The sequence below is a fragment of the Vipera ursinii genome, assembly GCF_947247035.1.
Source record: "Vipera ursinii genome assembly, chromosome: 1".
Lineage (NCBI taxonomy): Eukaryota > Metazoa > Chordata > Lepidosauria > Squamata > Viperidae > Vipera > Vipera ursinii.
The window spans coordinates 189,066,800-189,088,425 of record NC_139512.1 but is presented as its reverse complement, the minus strand read 5'-3'; the positions used below and the strand labels follow the sequence as shown (position 1 = coordinate 189,088,425).

The 21,626-nt window shown below is 41.4% G+C and overlaps 1 protein-coding gene across 1 annotated transcript in view; it reads left to right on the top strand.

Moving 5' to 3' along the window:
- Positions 1-20,859, top strand: part of FTCD (formimidoyltransferase cyclodeaminase) — a gene marked incomplete at its 5' end in the record, with an annotated part of 28,705 nt that extends 7,846 nt beyond the window's left edge. The window contains 8 exons of the mRNA XM_083348407.1: positions 3,372-3,503; positions 5,174-5,235; positions 6,363-6,492; positions 16,063-16,224; positions 16,472-16,515; positions 18,999-19,137; positions 19,318-19,413; positions 20,608-20,859. Of these exons, the coding sequence (XP_083204533.1) occupies positions 3,372-3,503; positions 5,174-5,235; positions 6,363-6,492; positions 16,063-16,224; positions 16,472-16,515; positions 18,999-19,137; positions 19,318-19,413; positions 20,608-20,694 (852 nt within the window). The 3' untranslated portion in view covers positions 20,695-20,859. The remainder of the gene's footprint in view (positions 1-3,371; positions 3,504-5,173; positions 5,236-6,362; positions 6,493-16,062; positions 16,225-16,471; positions 16,516-18,998; positions 19,138-19,317; positions 19,414-20,607) is intronic.
- Positions 20,860-21,626: the final 767 nt, after the last annotated feature.

The following is a 21,626-nucleotide window of genomic DNA, read 5'->3' as shown; positions in this document are numbered from 1 at the left end:
AGGTCTGTAGTTTCCTGGATCTATTTTTTTCCCTTTTTTGAAGATGGGAACTACATCAGCTCTCTTCCAGTCCTCTGGTAGTTCCCCAGTGCTCCAGGATCTATGAAAAATATAGCTCAGTGGTTCTGAGATCACGTCTGCCAGTTTCTTGAGAACTTTGGGGTGTAATCCATCTGGTCCTGGTGATTTGGACTCGTCTAGGCTGGACAGGTGTTCACTTACCATTTTTTTGCCTATCTTAACTTGCATTTCTATTGTGTTTTTTATGGCACTGGTTTTGGTAGGTTGGACTGTTTTTCCCTTTGTGTAAAGACAGATGCAAAAAACGAGTTAAATACCGGTAGTTCTGCTTTCTCCCTATTGCTTGTCACCTTCTTGCCACTTTCCCCCACCAATGGACCAATCATTTCCTTAATTTTTTTTCTTGTTTTTTATATGTTGAAAGAAGCATTTTTTGTTATTTTTTACTTTGGTCGCAAGCCTTAGTTCATTTTGAGCCTTAGCTTTCCTCACTTCATCTTTGCAGGCACGGGCTATTTGCTGATATTCTGACTTAGTTATGTGCCCCTCTTTCCAATTCTTATACTTGTCCTTTTTATCTTTCAATTTATCAGAGAGTTCTTTATGCAGCCATGCTGGTTTCTTTTGAGAGCTGTTATTTTTCTTCTTTGTTGGTATTGTACTAGACTGGGCCTTTATTATCTCACTTTTCAAAATTTCCCAAGCTTCTTGAGTTGTTTTCCCCTTTAGGATTCTCATCCATGGAATTCTTCCCATGGTCTCTCTAAGTTTATTGAAATTAGCTCTTTTAAAGTCCAAGACTCTAGTTTGGCTGTGTTCTATTGCTTGTGCCTCCAGAATGTTGAATTCCAATATTGCATGATCACTTCCCCCCAAGGTTCCTGTGGCTTCGACACCTTCTATCATTTCATCTCTGTTTGTGAGAATTAAATCCAATATGGCTAATCCCCTAGTTCCCTTCTCTACTTTTTGGGAGAGAAAGTTGTCTGCTAGGTTTGTCAGGAATCTGTTTGATCTTCCACTTGGTGCAGAGTTTGTCTCCCAGTTGATATCAGGGTAATTAAAGTCCCCCATTACTATTGTCATGTGCTTCTTACATACCTTAGTTAGCTGACTAGCAAAAAGTTCATCTATTTCCTCTGCTTAGTATACACCTATGCATTTTATATTGACCCAAATGCATTCAAGTTTACAGTTTTCATCATTGTTGTGCTCTATTTTTGTAGAGATAGTTATTTCTTATATATAGAGCAACTCCACCTCCTCTTTTGTTTAGTCTGTTTCTTTTAAATAGTTTAAATCCCTCTAGCTGTGTGTTCCATTTGTAGGTTTCGTCCCACCATGTTTCCATAATGGCAACAATATCATATCTGCCCTCATTTACCTGAATTTCTAGTTCACCCTGCTTACTATTCATACTCTGTGCATTAGTGTATAGACATTTGAGTCCTTTATCACTGACCCTGTGTTTACTTGCTGCATAACTTGTGTGGTGCCTGGCTTCCCCTATTTTCTTAGATTGCCAGGGACAGTGATGTTCTGTATCAATTAACTCACTATCCCCATTATTTAGTTTAAATGTTCCTCCAAAAAAGCTGTGATTTTATTGCCAAGTAACTCAGTCCCTTTCTTGGATGGATGCAGACCATCTCTTTTATACATTTTTTCATTGGACTAGCTACAGACATCGTGACTAATATAACCAAAGCCTTCTCCTTTACACCACTCCTTTAGCCACATATTAAATCCTGCTATACGCTGGCCTTTTCCAATTTGCTCCTTATACACTGGTAAAACCTCTGAAAAAGTAAGCCTACAGCCTATTCTGCTAAGTTCCTGCCCCAAGCTCTGGAGTTACACTTGTCTTTTTTTTTGACGTAAATGGTGTAAGAAATTGTGAACTCCTACCAAATTAAAGGCATGGAACAAAAAGGAAATTTAGCTAAATCTGTTTATTCAGGTGCCATGAGCCTATATACATTTACTGCCAATCATGACTTTAACTGATGCTTTCCCCCAAACTATAGTAAGAAAGAGGTGATGTAAACTAAGTTACTGGTGGTATTAGTTTTATGTAGAACTCATGCAGCATTTCCTGAATAGTAAAATCATATCAGAGAATTCTGATACCTTTTGTCTGATATGTCCCTAATACAAATATTCCTGATTTTACCTCAATCATGCAGTGTCATTGGGAGTTTGGCAAATACAAAACAGTGCTTGCCTGTATGACTCAGTATTAAGTAGTTCCCTAGAAAAGAGAAGATGGAGGACACCATCTTTAAAATTATATTATCAAGTTTAGGACATTTAGTACATGTGATTCCATACAGAGAAAAACAATGAATTCATATTGAAGATATACAAGATATATACATGAGTCAAATATTCTAAAGGAATGTATGTATGTATGTATGTATGTATGTATGTATGTATGTATGTAGTGCTTTTTATATAAAAAAAAGATGCTGGAACTCACACATGTCATACAACCTGCCTTGCCTACCCTACAAGGTTTACCTTTGTAGCTGAAAAAACAACCTTCAATTTTTAGTGTATCTAAAAGATTAGGATTTTATTCAAGGCAACTCTGGAAAATCTGTCAAAAAAGGTGCCAAAACTCCATTCTGGTGCATTCTATGACAAAAAAGCCCTGTATGTATATGGAGAAAATGGAAAACTTATTAATAAATACCTATTCAATTATATGCCAATATGGCAATAATGTGTAACAATGTTGTGGTAATGAAATATTCCAATAGTTGTAAACTAGTGAAGTCATTGGAGTGATGTATACAGCAGCTAAAACAGTGAAAGACAGTTCTGGGTAGATCTGCTAGGAGGAATGCTCTGAGGCTGACTGTAGGTGCTTACATTTTGGGTTATACTCTAGGACAGGGGTGTCAAACTCAATTTCATTGAGGGCCGCATCAGCATTGCGGTTGCCCTCAGGGTGGGTATGGCCTGGGTGGGCGTGGCCTACTGGGTGGGCGTGGCTAGAGTGCGTATGGCCTACTGGGTGGGCATGGCCAGCTCTACATCGTTCGCATCAAGGGTGCCTATGGGGTCCTGGGCAGGAGTGGGACAGATCTGAGGGTCTCTGGCAGAAGGAGGGTCTCTGGGCCAGGGCCAAGGCAGTGGGGGCCGTTCCCTCCTTGTTTCCAGGATGGCTTCGCGGGCCACATGAAACCACTCCGTGGGCTGGATCCGGCCCCCGGGCTTTGTGTTTGACATGTCTGGTCTAGGACTTTCCTGATCCAAATCTAATGCCTCAGCCTCTGTGGACATGGCTTCTGGGGCTTCTTGGATTGTAGGCTGACTATCTATAAAATGTCTGGTTTTGTTTCTAGGATCTCAATCTGCCAGTGGTAGGTTCTCAGCTAGTGGGACTGATTCCTAAAAAGGCCATGTTAGATGCGGCAGAATTTTATATCAAGAAAGAAAATATCTTCATCCTTGAGGAAGAGCATAAAATTAGACTGGTAACTTTTGATATCCATTTATATCTTGGTTTTATATAACGGAAAAATACAAAAATCTCATGGGTCCTATAAAATGCATTGGATGTTCATTACCTTTTCAAAAATAATTCAAACAGTAGTGAATGGTTTTGCTTTCATTTCTCATGAAAGCTCTTAATTTGAAGATACTTTTTATTCCTTTGTTATTACCTAACGTATCTTTCTAGAGAATGGGATCGCACACTGTGGTAAATCATAATGTGGCTTGTTTGGTTTTATCATGTTGTGTAAATCTAGTTGTTTGTGGTTTATCTACTAAATCATTATTGTGAGTTATGGCTTAGGCCCCAAGTGAACCATATCATTGTTCTAGAATGTCACTGTCAGGGTTCTGATAGATCAAACCTTTTAAAAAAACTTCAAGGCAAAGATTTATTCCTCCAATAACATTTTATTCAGGAAACAAAGTATTGGCAGATACATAGTTGAACGCAGGACTAAAGTTCCCTCCCCCTGATGCAGAGTAACAAATTGCAATTCCCACCCCAGAAAGGCTGTCATAAATCACATTTACCAATTATTCTAAAACACAGGTTCCAACTTTTCAACCGGCCAAAACTTTATCTAACATTGACCTTGGTCCTCACCCAGCTGCAAATGTTATGGCTAACAAAAAATGCTCAAGCATTTCCCCCTTCCCCTCTTCTACATCTGAGAATCCCAAATAACAAAAAAAAAAGCACAAGGAAAGCAAATGGCTATAGTTTCTCAACTGTCGCAGCGCTGACAGTCACATTTTGATATTTGATGCATAAGAATTTAAATCTATTAAAGTACTTTTTGTAGTATGATTATAAAATCCATATGTGTTTCCCATGACCCTGTTCCCAGTTGGCTATAGCCAAATACTGCTCAACCTGCCTATGTACTATTCACCTCAATTTCTTAGGTTTTTGGCAAGAGAGATTATTGTTATTTTCTGAAAATTGATTAGTAGATATTTTCTCTGAAAAACTTCATCAAACTATCTGAGAACAACGAGAGTTTAGCAATAAAAAAAGCAAAAGTGGAACATTCAAAGCAGCTATATTTGGAGGGTATAAATTTGGGTCATGTGAATTGCATCCTATTCTAATTCTAATATAGTTTTTGAATGAGCTAAAGAAAATACCCAGTAATCTCACTGTTTCTGAATATTTCTCACAGTCTAATTCAACAAAGGGTGCATGCAAGATTTAGATTTGCTGATTTATTTCTTAGTTAAATGATGAGGAAAAACTAAAATATGATCTGAGGTAGAGAGACCAGATCTGAAACTTGTATTTCCCAGCTCCTAAGACTTTCCTTTCCTACCTATCCATTCTGAATTTCCATTAAAGGTTGCTAACTATGCTCAAGTGGGCAATAGTTATCAGGGTGAACACATTGTGACTTTCCAGGTATGGATTACTTGCTTTTCACATGGATTTCATGAAGAAATGGAACAAGTTGCACTGGACAGATTCAAAACAATAAAATCAGTAGTTACAGATCTGCAACATCCAGGCTACTGTTCGAGTGTCTGTCCCAATGGTGCTTTGCTCAGTGTAATGTGAACTGAAAAATAAGGAACAGAAGACCCTCATCTGTTTCAAATGTCAATTTCTGTTTCATCAGATAATGATCTATGAATTTGTATTTTTGAATCTCAGGTAATTAATCGATTGGGCTTGGATTCTTTGTCTCCATTCAGTCCTAAGGAGCGCATAATTGAGTATGGATATTTTCATTTTCTCCCTGTTAGTTTTATGGTGATGGTGTATGTCTGAAGACTTTGGCTGGATGGGTGATTATGGATTTGTAATATAATAAAATCATATTATGTGTTATGTTATGGAGTCCTTAGCATGCTTTTTATCCATAAGAACTGTGGTGGCACAGTGGTTAGAATACAGTATATTACTACTTCTACTTCTACTTTGGCTGCCAAAAGTTCAGCAGTTTGATTCTCACCGGCTCAAGGTTAACTTAGACTGCCATCCTTCCGAGGTCGGTAAAATGAGGACCCAGTTTGTTGGAGGCAATAGGCTGACTCTGTAAACCACTTAGAGAGGGCTGTAAAGCACTGTGAAGTGGTATATAAGTCTAAGTGCTATTGCTATTTGTATTGTATATGGATAGCATCAAGGGAGGTATTAAGTTATGGAGCCAGAGATAAAAATGCAATTTGGAAAAACAAACATTGTCTTCTAATTCTTAACTTTTTCAGAATATTGGCCAAGTTTTGAAAAAGTGTGTATTCTAAACACAAATTAAAAGATGCAAATTATTTCATTTCCAGTTTATAATTATGCAAATATGTGTTGCACATGTTTAAGATTTAATTTAAATAATTATTTAATTTAATTAAGTACTATTTAATTCACATAACACTATTATTCCCAAAGGTCTGCTTTTGCTTGGGAAATTCAAAATCCAAATGAGCCAAAAAATGTATAGCGTAGATGTCTCTCTTTCCTGGAGAGGGAGCATTTTTAGTTCAAATAACTTCTGTTACTTTGGATCATTTCCTGATCCAAAGAATCTGCATTTTTATATCGGGCAGAAAGATGTCTGAGTACATTCCTTTCTTGACTTCACTTTGTTTTTGTCAGTAGTATTTTATAGTACTAATAGAAGAGAATATTTGTACCTCAGGGGTGAACTGTGGGGTCCTTGGTGTTCTCTGAATTTGGTTTTCTTGCAGGCATTTCATTACTAGTCTAGGTGCACCGACGATGTTACCTAGTCTGGTAATGAAATATCTGCAAGAAAACCCCCAAGCTCAGAGAGCACCAACGACCCCACAGCATTTTATAATTCATGAAAGTGATTTTTTCAAATGCTTTTTACCTTCGGAAGGGACATGGTGGAGGATGACAGAGAAAAAGGAAGTCTGATGTCTTTGTCTCTTCACGCCTTTGTGCAGAAAGTTGGTGCAAGATCAGCTGCTCCTGGAGGAGGATCAGTATCAGCAGCAATATCATCTCTGGTATGTAGCTACTTCAACACCCCATTTTAAAACTACTGTCCTAAATAGTGATTCCACACAGGACTTCTCCTGTAATGCTGAGCTCCACTAGCAAGATTTGAAATTTGAAAATAAATTGCTCTCAGCCAATACTGAGTGCTTTTGATAATCCCTAGAATTACCTATTCTATATGTTTTGTTGAGTGTAGCTAAAAGGTTCCTTCTCGATCTGCCAACCAAATGACATTGGAATCAGCCCCTGAGTATGAGCCATAGACACACAAATATCAGAAATTAATTCAGTCAATGAAACTGTTACTTTTCTTATGATCTTCTGTTGACTTTTCTTTACAGATCTGTGAAGGTATTTTTTTCATCACCATTTTAATTGTGAACTGTTGTTAAATGCAGCAGTTGCTAAATGAGAACTACCTATAGTTCAAAATAATATGGATATCCAAAAATATTAACAAATGTCTCAAAATCAGATTGTTACATGCAATTACTTCTTCCCAGAACATCACATCACCGTTTTAGACCAGAATGTTTTAATTTTTATTTTTCAATTATGAATTCATTCCTTTTCCATACAAAGCTATGAGGTTCAGTAAGTCCAATATATCTATAGCTCTATATCTATATCTATATCTATATCTATATCTATATCTATATCTATATCTATATCTATATCTCTATCTATCTATCTATCTATCTATCTATCTATCTATCTATCTATCTATCTATCTATCTATCTAATTGAATTTGTATACCGCCCTATTCCCATAGGACTCATGGCAGTTTTCAGGACAGTTAAAACCATGAAATACAAAAATTAAAATCAATTAAAACAATTAATTAAATTCAAGTCCCAAGAGTGAATCTATATGTATATATGTATATATATACAGTATATATTGGATGAATAAGCTGTAAATTTAAAATCTACTGTAATATGTCAAAATGGGGTGAATTCCAATTCCAATTTTACAACAACGACAAGAAACATTTAACAAGTTTATTTGGAGTAGAATAAAACATCATACAAGTTTCAAAAGACAGATGTGACCTTGCTCTTCCAAATTTTAAACAGAGCAAACTTTTTGACAGCAGAATGTTACTATTGGAAGGAGCTTGTCTAGCTATTGGACTCCATATGGTACAAGGACACAAAAGAGAAACACAACCTTAAATTATAAAATAAAACTTGACAAAAGTATAGAACTCTTCAAGGAAAATAATGCCCAATAATTTCACCATTAGTTTTTTTCATGCTGGAGATGACTACAGTAGGAAAAGTATAATTACATGTACAAACATGGAAATAGACTAAAGACAAAGGAAAAATTTGATGTACCTACAAATTGCTGGAAAAATAAAATCTGACCTCAGAAATGAGGGACATTAAGAAAATTTGAAATCCTTATTAAGAATCAAGATAGAAGATACAGACTTGACACATATAAAAAATTATAGATCAATTTCATTACTAAATGTAGATTATAAAATTTTTGCTTCAATAATGGCAGAAAGAATCAAGAAATTATTGAATGAATTTATACATACAGATCAAAATGGCTTTTTACCTAAAAGACAGATTAAAAAATAATGTACGAACAATTCTGGATGTCTTAGAGTTGTATGAAGCTCATCCAGGGAAACAGATGGCTATGATATTTCTTGATGCACAAAAAGCATTTGATAATTTAAATTGGCAATTTATGTTTCAGCATCTTGCTGAAATGGACTTCGGGGAAAACTTTATGAATGCAATTCATGCAATTTATGACAAACAGATTGCTAGAATAATTGTAAATGGAGACTATACAGAAAATTTTAATATTAAAAAGGGCAGAAGACAGGGATGTCCTCTGTAAAGTCGCGTGCTTCACATAGAGACGGACACAGAGCTGGGGTACAGATGAGTTTATTCTGATCAGAACGAACTGGGGAAACAGGGAAGCCTGGCGTCTATTTATACCTGCCCAGGTGGATGGCATCCAATCAGTTCAAACCTGGGCTTCCTGCCAGTGCAGGTGACAATGGGTGTAGATCCTGGCTTCCCACCAGGCTGACCATGCCTGGGGCTGTCAACAGCTTAACTCAGGCTTATCCTGAGTGAGCAGTTATCGCCTGGAGCTGTCCTACAGCTCTGCTGATCTGCACCATCAGCCTCCTGCTGTGCTGTCCCTTTGTGTATGCTGGGAGGCATACACTGCACCCCTTCCCCCATAGTGAGGAGGATCCCCTGTCGTTCCTTCTTAACTATATACAGCTTATTTACAATTTTTACATTTAACCCTCCAGATTCCTCCTCCCCCCAGGCTTAAGAGCGAACATAATCACTGAGGTAGCTGGGGGCTCTGTGTGTCCTGTTTGATCTTCTCAGGCTTGGCTCTGTAGTGGTTTCGGTTCTGCTTCCTGTTCCTTGGTCTGGTTGTTTTGGTCTGATTTGTGTGTGTGCATGTGTTTCTGTGTTGGCTCTTTGTGACCTGCTGCCCTCAGGCTCTTGCCTACTTTCCCTGTCAGCTCCCTGCCAGGCAGATGGATGCCCCAAAACCCTTCCTGCTGTTCTTCTGGGTGACTGTGACTGTGGCTGTGTGTGTGTTTGTGTTTGCTCTGCCTCCTCCTTTGCTGTTTCCATTGATTCTCCACCCGTCCTCTCAGGGGCTCTCTTCCTTAGTTGATCTAAGTGTCTCCTCCACAGGAGTCCCCCCTCCACCCTTACTCTGTAGTAGAGGAAGCCTGTCTGTTCCACCACTTCACCTGGCACCCATGGATGGCCAGTGCTGTAATTTCTGGCCCAGATCTGCTCCCCTATGTTGAAATTGGTTTTGAGGGTTGGGGGTTCTGTGTCTGCTGATACCCTGTCTGGGTGGAGTCTGTCTAACGTAGTTATGAGGCGTCTGCCCCACCTGAGCTCCGCTGGGCTCTTTCCTGTGGCTGTGCGGGGTGTTGCGTGTTGATGGAGGAGGAATGTGGCCAGTCTCTGTTTCCAGTCCCCTTGTACTATTCGTTTGAGTGCATCCTTGGTAGTCCGCACGAACCTCTCTGCCAACCCGTTACTGGCAGGGTGAAAGGGCGCTGAAGTGACATGCCTAATCCCCAAGGTCCTTAGGAACACCTGGAAATCCACGGAGGTAAATTGCGCTCCGTTATCAGATACTACTACATCTGGTAGCCCATGTGTGGCAAACACTCCCCTTAGTGCCTGTATTGTGCCCGCTGATGTCATGTTGGACACAGGTACCACCTCTAACCACTTGGAGTGACTATCCACGATGACTAAGAAGGTGTGTCCCTGAAATGGCCCCGCATAATCTATATGGACCCTGGACCAGGGGGTGTGAGTTTGTTCCCACTTGTGGACTGGAGCGTGTGCCTGCTCTGGGCGAGACCTTTGGCATGTGTAACATCCTGCTACCAACCCCTCTATCTCTTTATCCAACCCAGGCCACCACAGGTAACTCCGGGCCAGAGCCTTCATCCTTACCACTCCCGGGTGACCCTCGTGAAGGGACTGAAGGACTTTCTCCCTAAGTTTTGTGGGGATGATGACCCTGCTCCCCCACAACAGGCAGCCTTTATGGGTTGAGAGCTCGTGCCGCCGCGTAAAAAATGCTGTGAACTCAGGTCCCGGTGACTTGTCCTGCCACCCGCTGCTAACCCAGGACTGAATTCTGCTAAGAATCTTATCCCTGGGAGTTTCGGCTGCTATGTCGCTAGCGTCTAATGGGCACTCAGCCAGCTCCTGTATTGCTAATATCTGATTAGCAGGAGTGGGATCTGGTCCAGCCTCCCTTAGGGGAAGTCTGCTGAGTCCGTCGGCGTGTCCCATTTCCTTTCCTGGTCTATGGATTAGCTTACAGGAGTATGCTGAAAGAAAAATGGACCAACGGAGCATCCTTGGTGAAAGGATCTGTGGTGTTTGCTTCTCCGTGGTGAATAATCCCAGCAGGGGCTTGTGATCCGTGTAAATGAGGAACTCCCTCCCGTACAGGTAGTCGTGGAACTTTTTTACCCCCGCGACCACTGCCAGCGCCTCCTTATCTATCTGCGCGTAGTTTCTCTCCGCCGCTGACAGGGTCCGAGAATAGTATGCTATGGGAGCCTGCGAGCCGTCCTCCCTTAAGTGGCTGAGGACTGCCCCTATCCCATAAGGGGATGCATCGCACACTAGGCAGATGGGCTAGTCCTCCCTGAAGTGAGTGACCGTTGCGTCCCCGGCTAGCATGTTCTTAAGGGTCCTGAACGCGCTTGTGTGTGTGGCAGTCCAGTCCCAGGGTGTTTGTTTGTCCAGGAGCCTGTGCAAGGGCTCCGCGATGGTCGCCTTGTGTGGCAGGAATGTATGATAAAAATTTAAGAGACCAAGGAACGCTTGCAGCTCCGCTTTGTTTTTGGGAATTGGGGCTTCCTTGATAGCCCTCACCTTGGAGGCTGACGGGTGGATGCCCTGCGCGTCTATCCTGAATCCCAGAAACTCTGTCTCCATAACCCCAATTTTACACTTGTCCCTTTTCAGTCTTAGACCCACATCCCTAAAACGACCGAGTACCGCTCTTAGCCGTGATGCCAGGACGTCCTCCGAGCTGGCCGCTTTAAGGATGTCGTCAAAATACGGGCAAACCCTGGGGATCCCCTTTAGCGTTTTTTCCATGACTTCCTGGAAAATCCCCGGAGCTACGCTCACCCCGAATTGCAGTCGGTTTACCCGGAACGCCCCTTTGTGGGTGATGATGGTCTGGGCCCTTGCTGCCTCGGGGTCTACCGGCAGCTGCTGATAAGCCTGGGCAAGATCTAATTTCGCGAATACCGCCCCACCTTGCAGGGATGCCAGGATGCTGCTTACAGCGGGAACCGGGTACGAATGCGCACTTAACGCCCGGTTAATTGTCCCCTTATAATCTGCACAGATTCTAATGTCCCCATTTGCCTTTAATGGGGTAACTATGGGGGTCTCCCAGTCCGCCCCATCTACCGGCATCAGCACCCCCTGTTCCACCAACTTATCCAATTCCTGCTCAATCTTATGCTTGAGCGCAAAGGGAACTCTCCTCGCCTTCATCCTGACCGGTGGGACTAGGGGGTTTAATTTAAAAGAAATCGGGGGCCCGGTGTACTTCCCCAACCATTCGTCGAAGACATCCGCGAACTCCCTGCAGATGCCCTCCAGGGAGGTGTGGCTCTGCGTTTGGTGGATCCCGGTGATCCCAATGCCCAATGCCCTGAACCATCCTAGCCCCACAAGGCTGGTCCGTTGCCCTTCGACGACCAGCATGCTCAACTTCCCCTTAAACCCTTTGTAGTGGACCGTCACCGACGCCTCCCCCCTGACTTTAATCGGAGAGTTCTGGAAGTCTGAGAGGGTCAGTTTGGATGGCCTCAGGGGAACCCGCTGGCTGCTCCGCTTGCAGATCTCGCTGAAAGTCCACGTGGAGATAATGGATACGGCTGACCCAGAGTCAAGTTCCATTACGCAGGGGACCCCTTGAATTTTAACCCTCAGTTTGATTTTTGGAATAAGGGGCGGGTGTTCCCCGGTTTCGCAAACAGCCGACAATCCCGCCGTGTGGCTAACCGTAAACCTCAGTGGCCGCTCCCCTGTACCTGTGGACAGCTGGAAATCCGCCTCCACCTTGTGCAGACTGTCCCTCGGCCGGCTCTGACAGACCGCCGCGATGTTTCCGGTCTTCCTGCACGCTCTGCACTTCGCCGGCTTGAACCGGCAGGTAGACCGGGGGTGCTGTCCTCTGCAGCTGGCGCAACGGGTAGATCGGTTGGAGTTTCCTGACCCGCAGCTGATGCACGGGGTAGACCGGTGTTGTCCAAGTGAGCCGTGCTGGGTAGACCTGGGGCCGCCGCCGCACTGCTGGGTAGACCGGGAGCGATGGGTGCTGCAGCCGGCGAACTGGGTAGACCAGGGGCCACTCGTTCTGCATCCGCACTCCTGGTACCGCTGCTCGGCTGTTGCTGGGCGCTGCTCCTTCACGCGGTCCCGGGAGTAGGTGGTCGATCGCTGCTGGCGGTGGATGGCGTCCACCTTGAAGTCTCCCCCTTCTGCGTCGTCGTGGCCGGACAGCTGATGGATGGCCCCGTTCTCCCTTGCGTCGGACTCCTCCGCTATGTCCCAGGCTAGGAAATCCTCCTGGATGTCCCGAAGGGTCAGCTTCTGCTTGGCAAACATCTTCTGCTGCAGCTTCCGGTCCCTTAGCCCGCAGACGATCCGATCCCGCAGACGGACTTCGAGGTTGTCGAAGTTGCAGAGTCTCGCCGCTTGTCGCAGGGCAGCCATGTACTGCTTCGCGGTCTCACCTGGACGTTGGTCCCGTTTCTCGAAACGGTACCTCCAAGCTATCTCTGATGTTTCGGGCTTAAAGTGTTCCGTTAGCTTGGATATCAGCTCACTGTACCCGATGGCGTGAATGTCGTTGGGCGCGCACAGACCGACCGCCAGCTGATACGTCTCCATGCCACAGCTGCAGAGTAGCGCCGCCGCTCTCCGTCGGTCGTCCTTGACCCCATTCGCCCGTAGGTAGCACTCGAGCTGACCTACGAACGCCTCCCACTCCTCAGGGCGGTTGCTGTTGAAGATGGGGTATTGTCCCAGTTGTGCCATTACCTCGGTCCGGGTTGTCCTGCGTCGGTTCCTGAGCTGCCGGTGGGAGTTCGTCCGCGGCTAGCGTTTTCCAGAGCAGGATCCCATCCTCGTCGCCAGTATAAAGTCGCGTGCTTCACATAGAGACGGACACAGAGCTGGGGTACAGATGAGTTTATTCTGATCAGAACGAACTGGGGAAACAGGGAAGCCTGGCGTCTATTTATACCTGCCCAGGTGGATGGCATCCAATCAGTTCAAACCTGGGCTTCCTGCCAGTGCAGGTGACAATGGGTGTAGATCCTGGCTTCCCACCAGGCTGACCATGCCTGGGGCTGTCAACAGCTTAACTCATTAGGCTTATCCTGAGTGAGCAGTTATCGCCCGGAGCTGTGAGGCATACACTGCATCCACTATCTCCACTATTATTTATATTAACCTTGGAAATACTGAACAGAAATATTAGACATGACTCGGAAATTAAAGGACTAGAGATAAAGGGTGAAAAATATAAACTGCAAGCATTTGTGGATGACTTGGTTTTTATATTAGAAGAACTTCTGGAAAGAAGCACAAAATTGCTGGACACAATAGAACAATATGGTGACCCTGCAGGATTGATAATAAATGGAGAAAAGAGTTAAAATAGTTAAAAAAGTTCAAATAGTTAAAAAAAGTTCAGTATCTGGGAATTTACTTAACAGCAAGATGTATAACAGTAAAAGAGGATAACTATATAAAATTATTAAAACAAATAAAAGTGGACTTAGAAAAATGGAAAAACCAAAAATACCAAATTATACCAAAAATACTCTCTTTATTTCAAACCATTCTGGTAAAATTAGAAAAAGCTTTCTTTGATGAACTGAATTCCATAATATTGAAATTTATTTGGCAAAGGAAAAAAGCACGAATCAAAGTCAAAATGTTACAGGATGTTAGAGAAAGGGGAGGATTCGGACTCCCAGATTGGATGTTATACTACCAAGCAGCTATCTTAATGTGGATTAAAGAATGGATAACACTTAGAGGTAAAAGACTATTATACCTAGAGGGGCATGACCTGCAGCTTGGCTGGCATGCCTTTCTGTGGTATGGGAAGAGTAAAGCGCATAGATATTTTCAGACCCACGCTATAAGAAACGCGCTTCTCTTAGAATGGGGAAAAAATAAAAGAAAAAACTTATATCAAGATACCTGAATGGCTCTCAACAATTGAAGCTTTTGCTTACCCAAACTTAATTAACTATGATAAATTTGTAACATATAAAGACTTATTGGATAATGAAGGAAGATTGAAATCTAGACAAGACCTACAACAACAAGGTATTGACCTAGCATGGTGGCCATACCTACAAATCCAAACAAGATATGAAAAAGACATGAAAACAATGGAGCTCTACAAGGAACAGACAGAACTTGATCTTATATTGTTAAAAATAGATGAAAAGCTGATTAAAAAATCTCTATAGATTTCTGCTTAATTTAAAGATGGAGGAAAAAAAAGTTAAAGAAACAATGATAACTTGGGCAAAAAATGTTGTTCATACTATAGAGTTTGAAGAATCATATAAAGAAAATTTGTATAAAATGTTTTATAGATGGCACATGACACGAGTGAGCTTAACAAAAATGTTTAAAAATACTTCAAATGTTTGTTGGAAATGCAGCCAAAGACCAGGTACTTATTATCATATCTGGTGGACATGTTCTAAAGCCAAAAGGTTCTGGCTCAAGATACACTCATGGTTGGAGAAGATGATTAAAAAACAAATAGAATTTAAACCAGAATTGTTTTTGTTAGGAATGATAGGTCCCAATTATGACAAGGAGAGCAGATATCTAATATTACATATACTAACAGTAGCAAGAATTATCTATGCCCAATATTGGAAAAATGAGAACTTACCAACTGAAGAAGTATTAAGAAAATATTAGATTGTGCAGAAATGGATAGATTAATTTTAGAGATTAAAGAGAAAGAGCATTTAGTTTACAATAGAACTTGGAACAAATTTTATCAATGGCTAGATAAATGAATTAGAAGGAAAGGAATGTGATATGTATTTTTGACTTTATTTAGTAAGAAAAATATGGATTGAAAACTTAATATTGCTTATTATAATTTACTATAATTATTGTTATCAACTATTACTTTTATCATTTCTATTTATATATATTTACTCAGACAATATCCTGTTTGCCAAATATTGAATGTTATTGGGGAAAACCCCAACCCTTATCCCAACCATCCCTGTACCCCAACCCTAAACCCTACCATTTTATCCCTCTCACCAACCCTATAAAAACCAATAAAATCTTTCTAAAAAAAAGAATCAAGATCACCTATATATATAACCTTCTAATTAGTTCTGATATGGAGTCTGAACAAATGAAAGTATTTATATTAAATTGGATGCAAAACTTCAAAAACACTGTCTCAATAAAACAATGGGAAGACTTTTGGAAGAAGCTATGATTTGAGAGAAAACTGGTGGGAAAAGTTTTACAGATGGTATACAACTCCATCAGTAATGGTCAAAGCAGTCAAATTACATGATAATCAGTGCTGGAAATACCACAAAACAGAAGGAACATTCTGCCATATGTGGTGGGCACAACACCAATGTTAGGATCAGGAGTGGACTGGGAAGGGTGTGCCAGGGTCCAAGAGGGCTCAAGGGTTAGGGAAGGTGACCAGAGTACACAAGTAAGGAACTCTCTCTGCCCCCTCTCTCCCTCTCTCCTTCCCCCTCCTCTTCCCCCTCCCTCTCTCCCTCTCCCTCTCCTTCTCCCTCTCCCCTCTCCCCCCACAAGCAGTTTTTCTCCTTCAGAACCTATTAGATTTTTCACCATCTTTACAGTATTTTGATGTAACATAAAAAGCCCCTGCCTCTTGGTGATCAGTGAAATTAGGAAAGCATAGACATCTTGTTTTTTGTTTTGTTTTTTGTCCTGTGTGGCAAAAGCTTTTCAGATGATCAGGTCTCTCCTTCTAGGGAGCAGCACTTGGTTGCATGGTGGGATTAATGACATATGGAAAACGTCAATTTGAGGACCTGGACCCAGTTATGAGGCAACTCATACCCCCGTTTCATCAGACCATGAATCAGCTAATTGCTATAGTAGACAGGGATTCCTTGGCATTCAGCAGCTACATGGTGAGTGAAGTGTTCATACTTTCTGCAAATGTGTATTATTGTGCATTTTGTACATTTGGACAGGAATGGAGTTGAGGAGTTTTTTGCTTTTTGCTTGAGGAGGGCTATATTTTTGGAAAAAGGGTGGAGTGCATATGAAAGGTAAGATGAAAATAATTTCTGGGAGTCTATCTTAGAGCTTCAACCTCCATACCTATCCCATGTTCCCTAAAATAATAGCTTAAATATGTGTTTTTGTTCTCTACAGGATGCTATGAAACTTCCTAAGCAGACCTCTGAGGAGAAAGAGAGGTATTACTGGGCCTTTTGTTCACATGAAACTACAGTACTTGTTTTCATAATAAATTTCTATGGAGATTCTTAGTCATGGTTGTCCCAAAGATGCTTTCTTCACGAGGCAACTGGACTTTCTTGTTTTTTTTTCTTTGAAGACATTTTGCTTCATATCCAAGAAGCTTCTTCAGCTCTGACTGGATGGTGGGGAATGGCAGGATTTATACTCTTTGCAGACAGCTGGTCATTTGCATTCTTTTAGTGAGTCATTGAAGCCCCTGGAGGCTTATCTGTCAGGGTCACCTGAATAGTGCAAATGTGTGTGGAGTCTTCTTGGAACTGTTGAAAGGATTTTGTTGTAGACTGGAGATAGATGTTATTGTATCCCTCCCCCTCTGTTGAAAGAGGGCTGCAGGAAAGAAGGTCTCTGTTTATTTGGTAGCCAGAAACTAAAACGGCAGTAGCATGTTTCTGGGGTGGCTGACAAAATGGAGTTGAGAGTAGATGGGTTTTTATACATTCTTTGTGGCTTTGCCTGTTCCTGTGTAAGAATGTGTCATTTAATATTTTAATGGCTGTTGCCAGATTCTTATGGGGTCATGGCTGGCTCTACAAGAGGGGAAATGCAAATCCTAGGTGTTTTGTTTGTCTGAACTAATCTTGTCAGTTTGGCCTTGCCTATTGTGATGCTTATTTAGCTGGCTGTTCTTTGACTGGGGCTGCTTTCTGCCTTTAAGAAGATGGCTCTCCCTTCTCCTTTAGGGGAAATATAGTATTCTGCCTCTTTTAATATTCCCCTAAATATTTCATTCTCTGGGGGGAGGGGGGCTTCCCACAAATGTAATGGCTAAATGGATTATGAGCTTCTCAACATAAGGATGGCTCAGACTACTGTTGCATTGATTGCCCAATTACAAAAGAAAAGAAAAGAAACCAAGTAGAAAATATAGCAGACCTTCAGGCCAGGAGGTGACAGCTGCACAGGACAAGGACCTGGAGCTGGAGCTGAAGGGGACAGGTGAGGTCCTCTAGCCAATCAAAACTGGGGCTCTGATTAGAATAGAATTTATTTTATTTATTTAATTAAATTTCTATGAAGTGCTAGAGACCATCCACTCTGAAGGACTTAAGAGCTTTGACTGGAAAATAGCATCTTTGAAATGAAGCTGGGGAAATGGCTGTGGGTGTATTTCAATGGGCTGGGATGGGAAAGAGTGAAGTCATCTATTTCTACACCGAGGAAGTGGTGGGTGATCTGCCCTGGTGGTAGCCAAGCAAAAAATGTGGATGTTGTGGGGGGAGGGGGGATGGAAAGAGTAAATAAAGGAAAAGTATGAATTTTAAAGACAAATTAAGTTTGAAAAGATTTAGGATTAAGGAATGATTGAACTATTGTGGGGAAATTAGGCTTAATAAGAACTCTGAAAAAAAGGATATATAGTGATTTAACTAATTTTTACAAATAGAATGAAATATAAATTGACTAGAAAGATGTTATGGATAGATGTTAAGATAGATAAGTAGTATAGTACCTTTATAATATATGAAATATGAAAATACTGAGATGATATATTTAAATGGAAAATTTGGATATTTAGATGTTAAATACTGGGAAAATATGATTGACAAGAATTGTTTGAATATTATGCAGAAATTGAGCTTAAACAAGATTTATGAAAATAAGATACATGGTGAATCAATAAGATGACTCTTACGAAAAACATAAGCTGATAAGAAAAAATGCTACATGGACAGGCAGTGGTCACAGCAGTGACAGCTCATATTTGTGTAAATTTTTTTTGGATTGCTAATAAAGAATTAAAGGGAGACTGATATGCATTTCAAACTTATTTGTTCTCATCAGTCAGCCATGAGCTGTCACTACTGTGACCATTGCCTGTGGATGGCCTTGGGTTAGGCTGAAATAGGAAATAAGATTTGTCCCATGTTTGGGGCCTAGCAAGGTAATCTAAATACTTAACAAACATTTAACACATATCTCCCTTGCTTCTCAGCTAACAAAGAGAGAGAGAGAGAGAGCCTGTGGCCTAGGGGTTAAAACAATTGCCTAATGTGCAATCAGCCCAGGTTGGAATCTCAGAAGGGTATGGCTGACTGATGAGAACAAATAAGTTTGAAATGCATATCAGTCTCCCTTTAATTCTTTGTTAGCAATCCAAAAAAAATAAAAAATTTACACACACACACACACACACACACACACACATATGGATATGGATATGGATATGGATATGGATATGGATATGGATATGGATATGGATATGGATATGGACTGTCTTTGGCAGATATAGTGAACCTGGGTCTGTGATTACACTACACTGGCTTTCCTTAGAGGGTGGGCATTCTATTTTTTCTCTTTGTATTGAATAGATGTGTTTGTATTGCAAGATATATGCCCTTATAACTGCTTCTTTTGGGCTTTACTGGTTTGGGATTGTCCTCCCAGAGTTATTTCATTGTTTCTTATTCCTTTTCTGCAGGCGTACAGCAGCCATGCAGCTAGGCCTGAAGAATGCTGTTGATGTCCCTTTCTCCTTGGCAGAAAAAGTGAACTCTTTATGGCCTTTTTTGAAAGAAATGGCACAGCATGGAAACATAGCCTGCAAATCAGATATCCAGGTATTTATGCTGCCTAGTCTGAGGACAGAACTGATCTTTAGTTGTGTAACCAATCATTTTATTGAGCTGAACTCTTGCCACAAACTGGTTGAGGCCATGGTCTCAGTTGACAGAATGAGGTTGGTAGGTTCCATTTTCCCTGGTCACTGGCATCTCTTCTCCTTCTCTTTCTGATTTTAGGTGGCAGCTAAAGCTTTAGAAGCAGGAGTATTTGGGGCCTATTTCAATGTCATCACCAACTTGAAAGATATAACAGATGAAGATTTCACACAACAGGTAGGAATTGTTCACATCTGCTTAGAACTGTGGACAATTCAGCATTAGTTTGTATTCTTAAAAAAAGGCTGAAATAGCTCTGCAGCTTTGTTAAGATTGGTTGAGATGATTTGGATGGTGTGAGTTGGACTGGAGGGCTGATGATTCCCTTGCTAGACTGTTTTTTTTACATTTTTCTCTAAGATAAGAGACACTTGATGGAAGGTGTTTCCCAGATGACTTAGACAATGGAGTTCTTTAAGTCAAGGGTTTCAACCACAATTTCACAGTTAAGGAAAGTCTAAGAGATAACACATGATACAGTTTTTAGACCAATGCCTCCAAGTCTAACAGACATTGTCCCTCTCTCAGTCTTAGTTTGAGTTCATGCCTTAGAGCTTATTTTTTAACTATGGCTTACTTAGTTCAACTTGGTAGGGAATGAGTGCTTTACCGCAATGACTTAAGAAATTCACTAAACTTCCCCCTTACGATGAAGACCTCACTTCCCTTAGAGCAGTGTTTCTCAACTTTGACAACTTTAAGATGTATGGACTTCAGCTCCAAGAATTCTTTAGCCAGCATTCCTGGCTGGAGCATTCTAGGAATTGGTCCAGACATCTTAAAAGTTACCAAAGTTGGGAAATAGTGCCTTAGACTAGAGTTACTTGTCAGGGATTTGCCAATTTTAGCTGTTCTTTTTAATCAAAATAGTTTTAAAAGGAAAAGCTCCTACATCACCCTTCGTTAATCTCTCATGTCTCCTCCCTCAGCCTCCCCTATTTTTTTCTGTCTGTCTGAGCATGGATGTCTGTTATTTTGCTTTATTGCTTCACGCTAATTGGCTACTCTTGAGATCTACATGCTGTGCTTAAGTCACATTTTGTGCTGAGCTACATTCCATTCTGAGAATCTGATCTTCCTTTGTTTATTTTGCTATATTTATGTATTAATATATTTATGCTATCATTTTTGCAAAATCTTATCATATAGTATTACACAGTTGGAAGTCAACCCAGGAAAAAACCCTTTACTTACTATATCTGGCAACTGAGTTGCAGCATCCTCACATAATGTGTCCAAATAGGATAATTTGAGCCTGACTATGCAAAGTACCACTCCTCCATGAGTAATTCAGCACTAAAGTACATTCTCTCCCCCCCTCTCCCTCCCTCTCGCTCTGTTTCTCTGTCTCTGTGTTCATCTCTTTTGCAGGTGCACAAGAATATTTCCTATTTCTTGGAGGAAGCCCAAAAGAATACAACAGTTATCCTAGATCATCTGGACAAACGGGCAATATGAAGTTAAACATATGAAATTCTCATCTGTAGTACTGTTAACCTGCATTCAGACAGATTTGAAAAAAAGAAAAAAATTATAAGTTACTTTCGATTCTATACATGCATGAATTTTGTTGCAAATCCAGAGTTTTTCTGCCATGACTAACAAGGATCTCTTTTTGTTGCCCACTGCCTGTTATCCTATCTTAATAATCATGATAGCAGTATGAAGCAAGTTTTCAGTGACCCATCAATGTTAAAAAATCTTCTATATCTACTACAAAATATGAGCTATACAGCTTATAGTTTCAGCCATTATACCAAGATTGTTAAATTAAGCAGTTACTGATAGGAAAAAAGTGAGACCTCCAGCACAATCCTTTGATTCATTATTTGAATGCCATATGTATCTTGAGTGGAATTTTATAAACTGGAAGTAAATCATGTTATCCTCAATAAACACTGGCTATGAGGAGGGTTTTTTTTTGTGTCCTAATGCATCAGTTCTTAGATACCATGTTTACCCGAAAGTTAGACCCAGCCCGATAGTAAGCCCTAGCTTGATTTTGGGGGGGTGGGGGGGCCAAATATAAGCCCTACTCTAAAACTAAGCCCTAGTTTTGAGGTGAGGAGCACTCCTAAAAATCAAGCTAGGATGGGGATAGGGGGTGAAGCTGTCCAACCTGCCCCACACCTGCTTACCTTACTGGTAGGACCACCACAGCTAGCCCTCCCACACCTCAACACATGTTGTGCTGCTACTTGACTTCTTCTGCAGCCGCTTGCTGCCACTTGCGGCCAGATGCCATGTGGCGCATTGCGCTGCTGCCGCTCCTCCCAGCAGGACACTGCATGGTGCTTTAGGCGTTTCCGCTGCTTGTGCACTTCAGGCTACTTCTGCTGCTTGCGCACCACTTCAAGATTCTTCCGCTGCTCGCGCGCTTTGGGCTACTT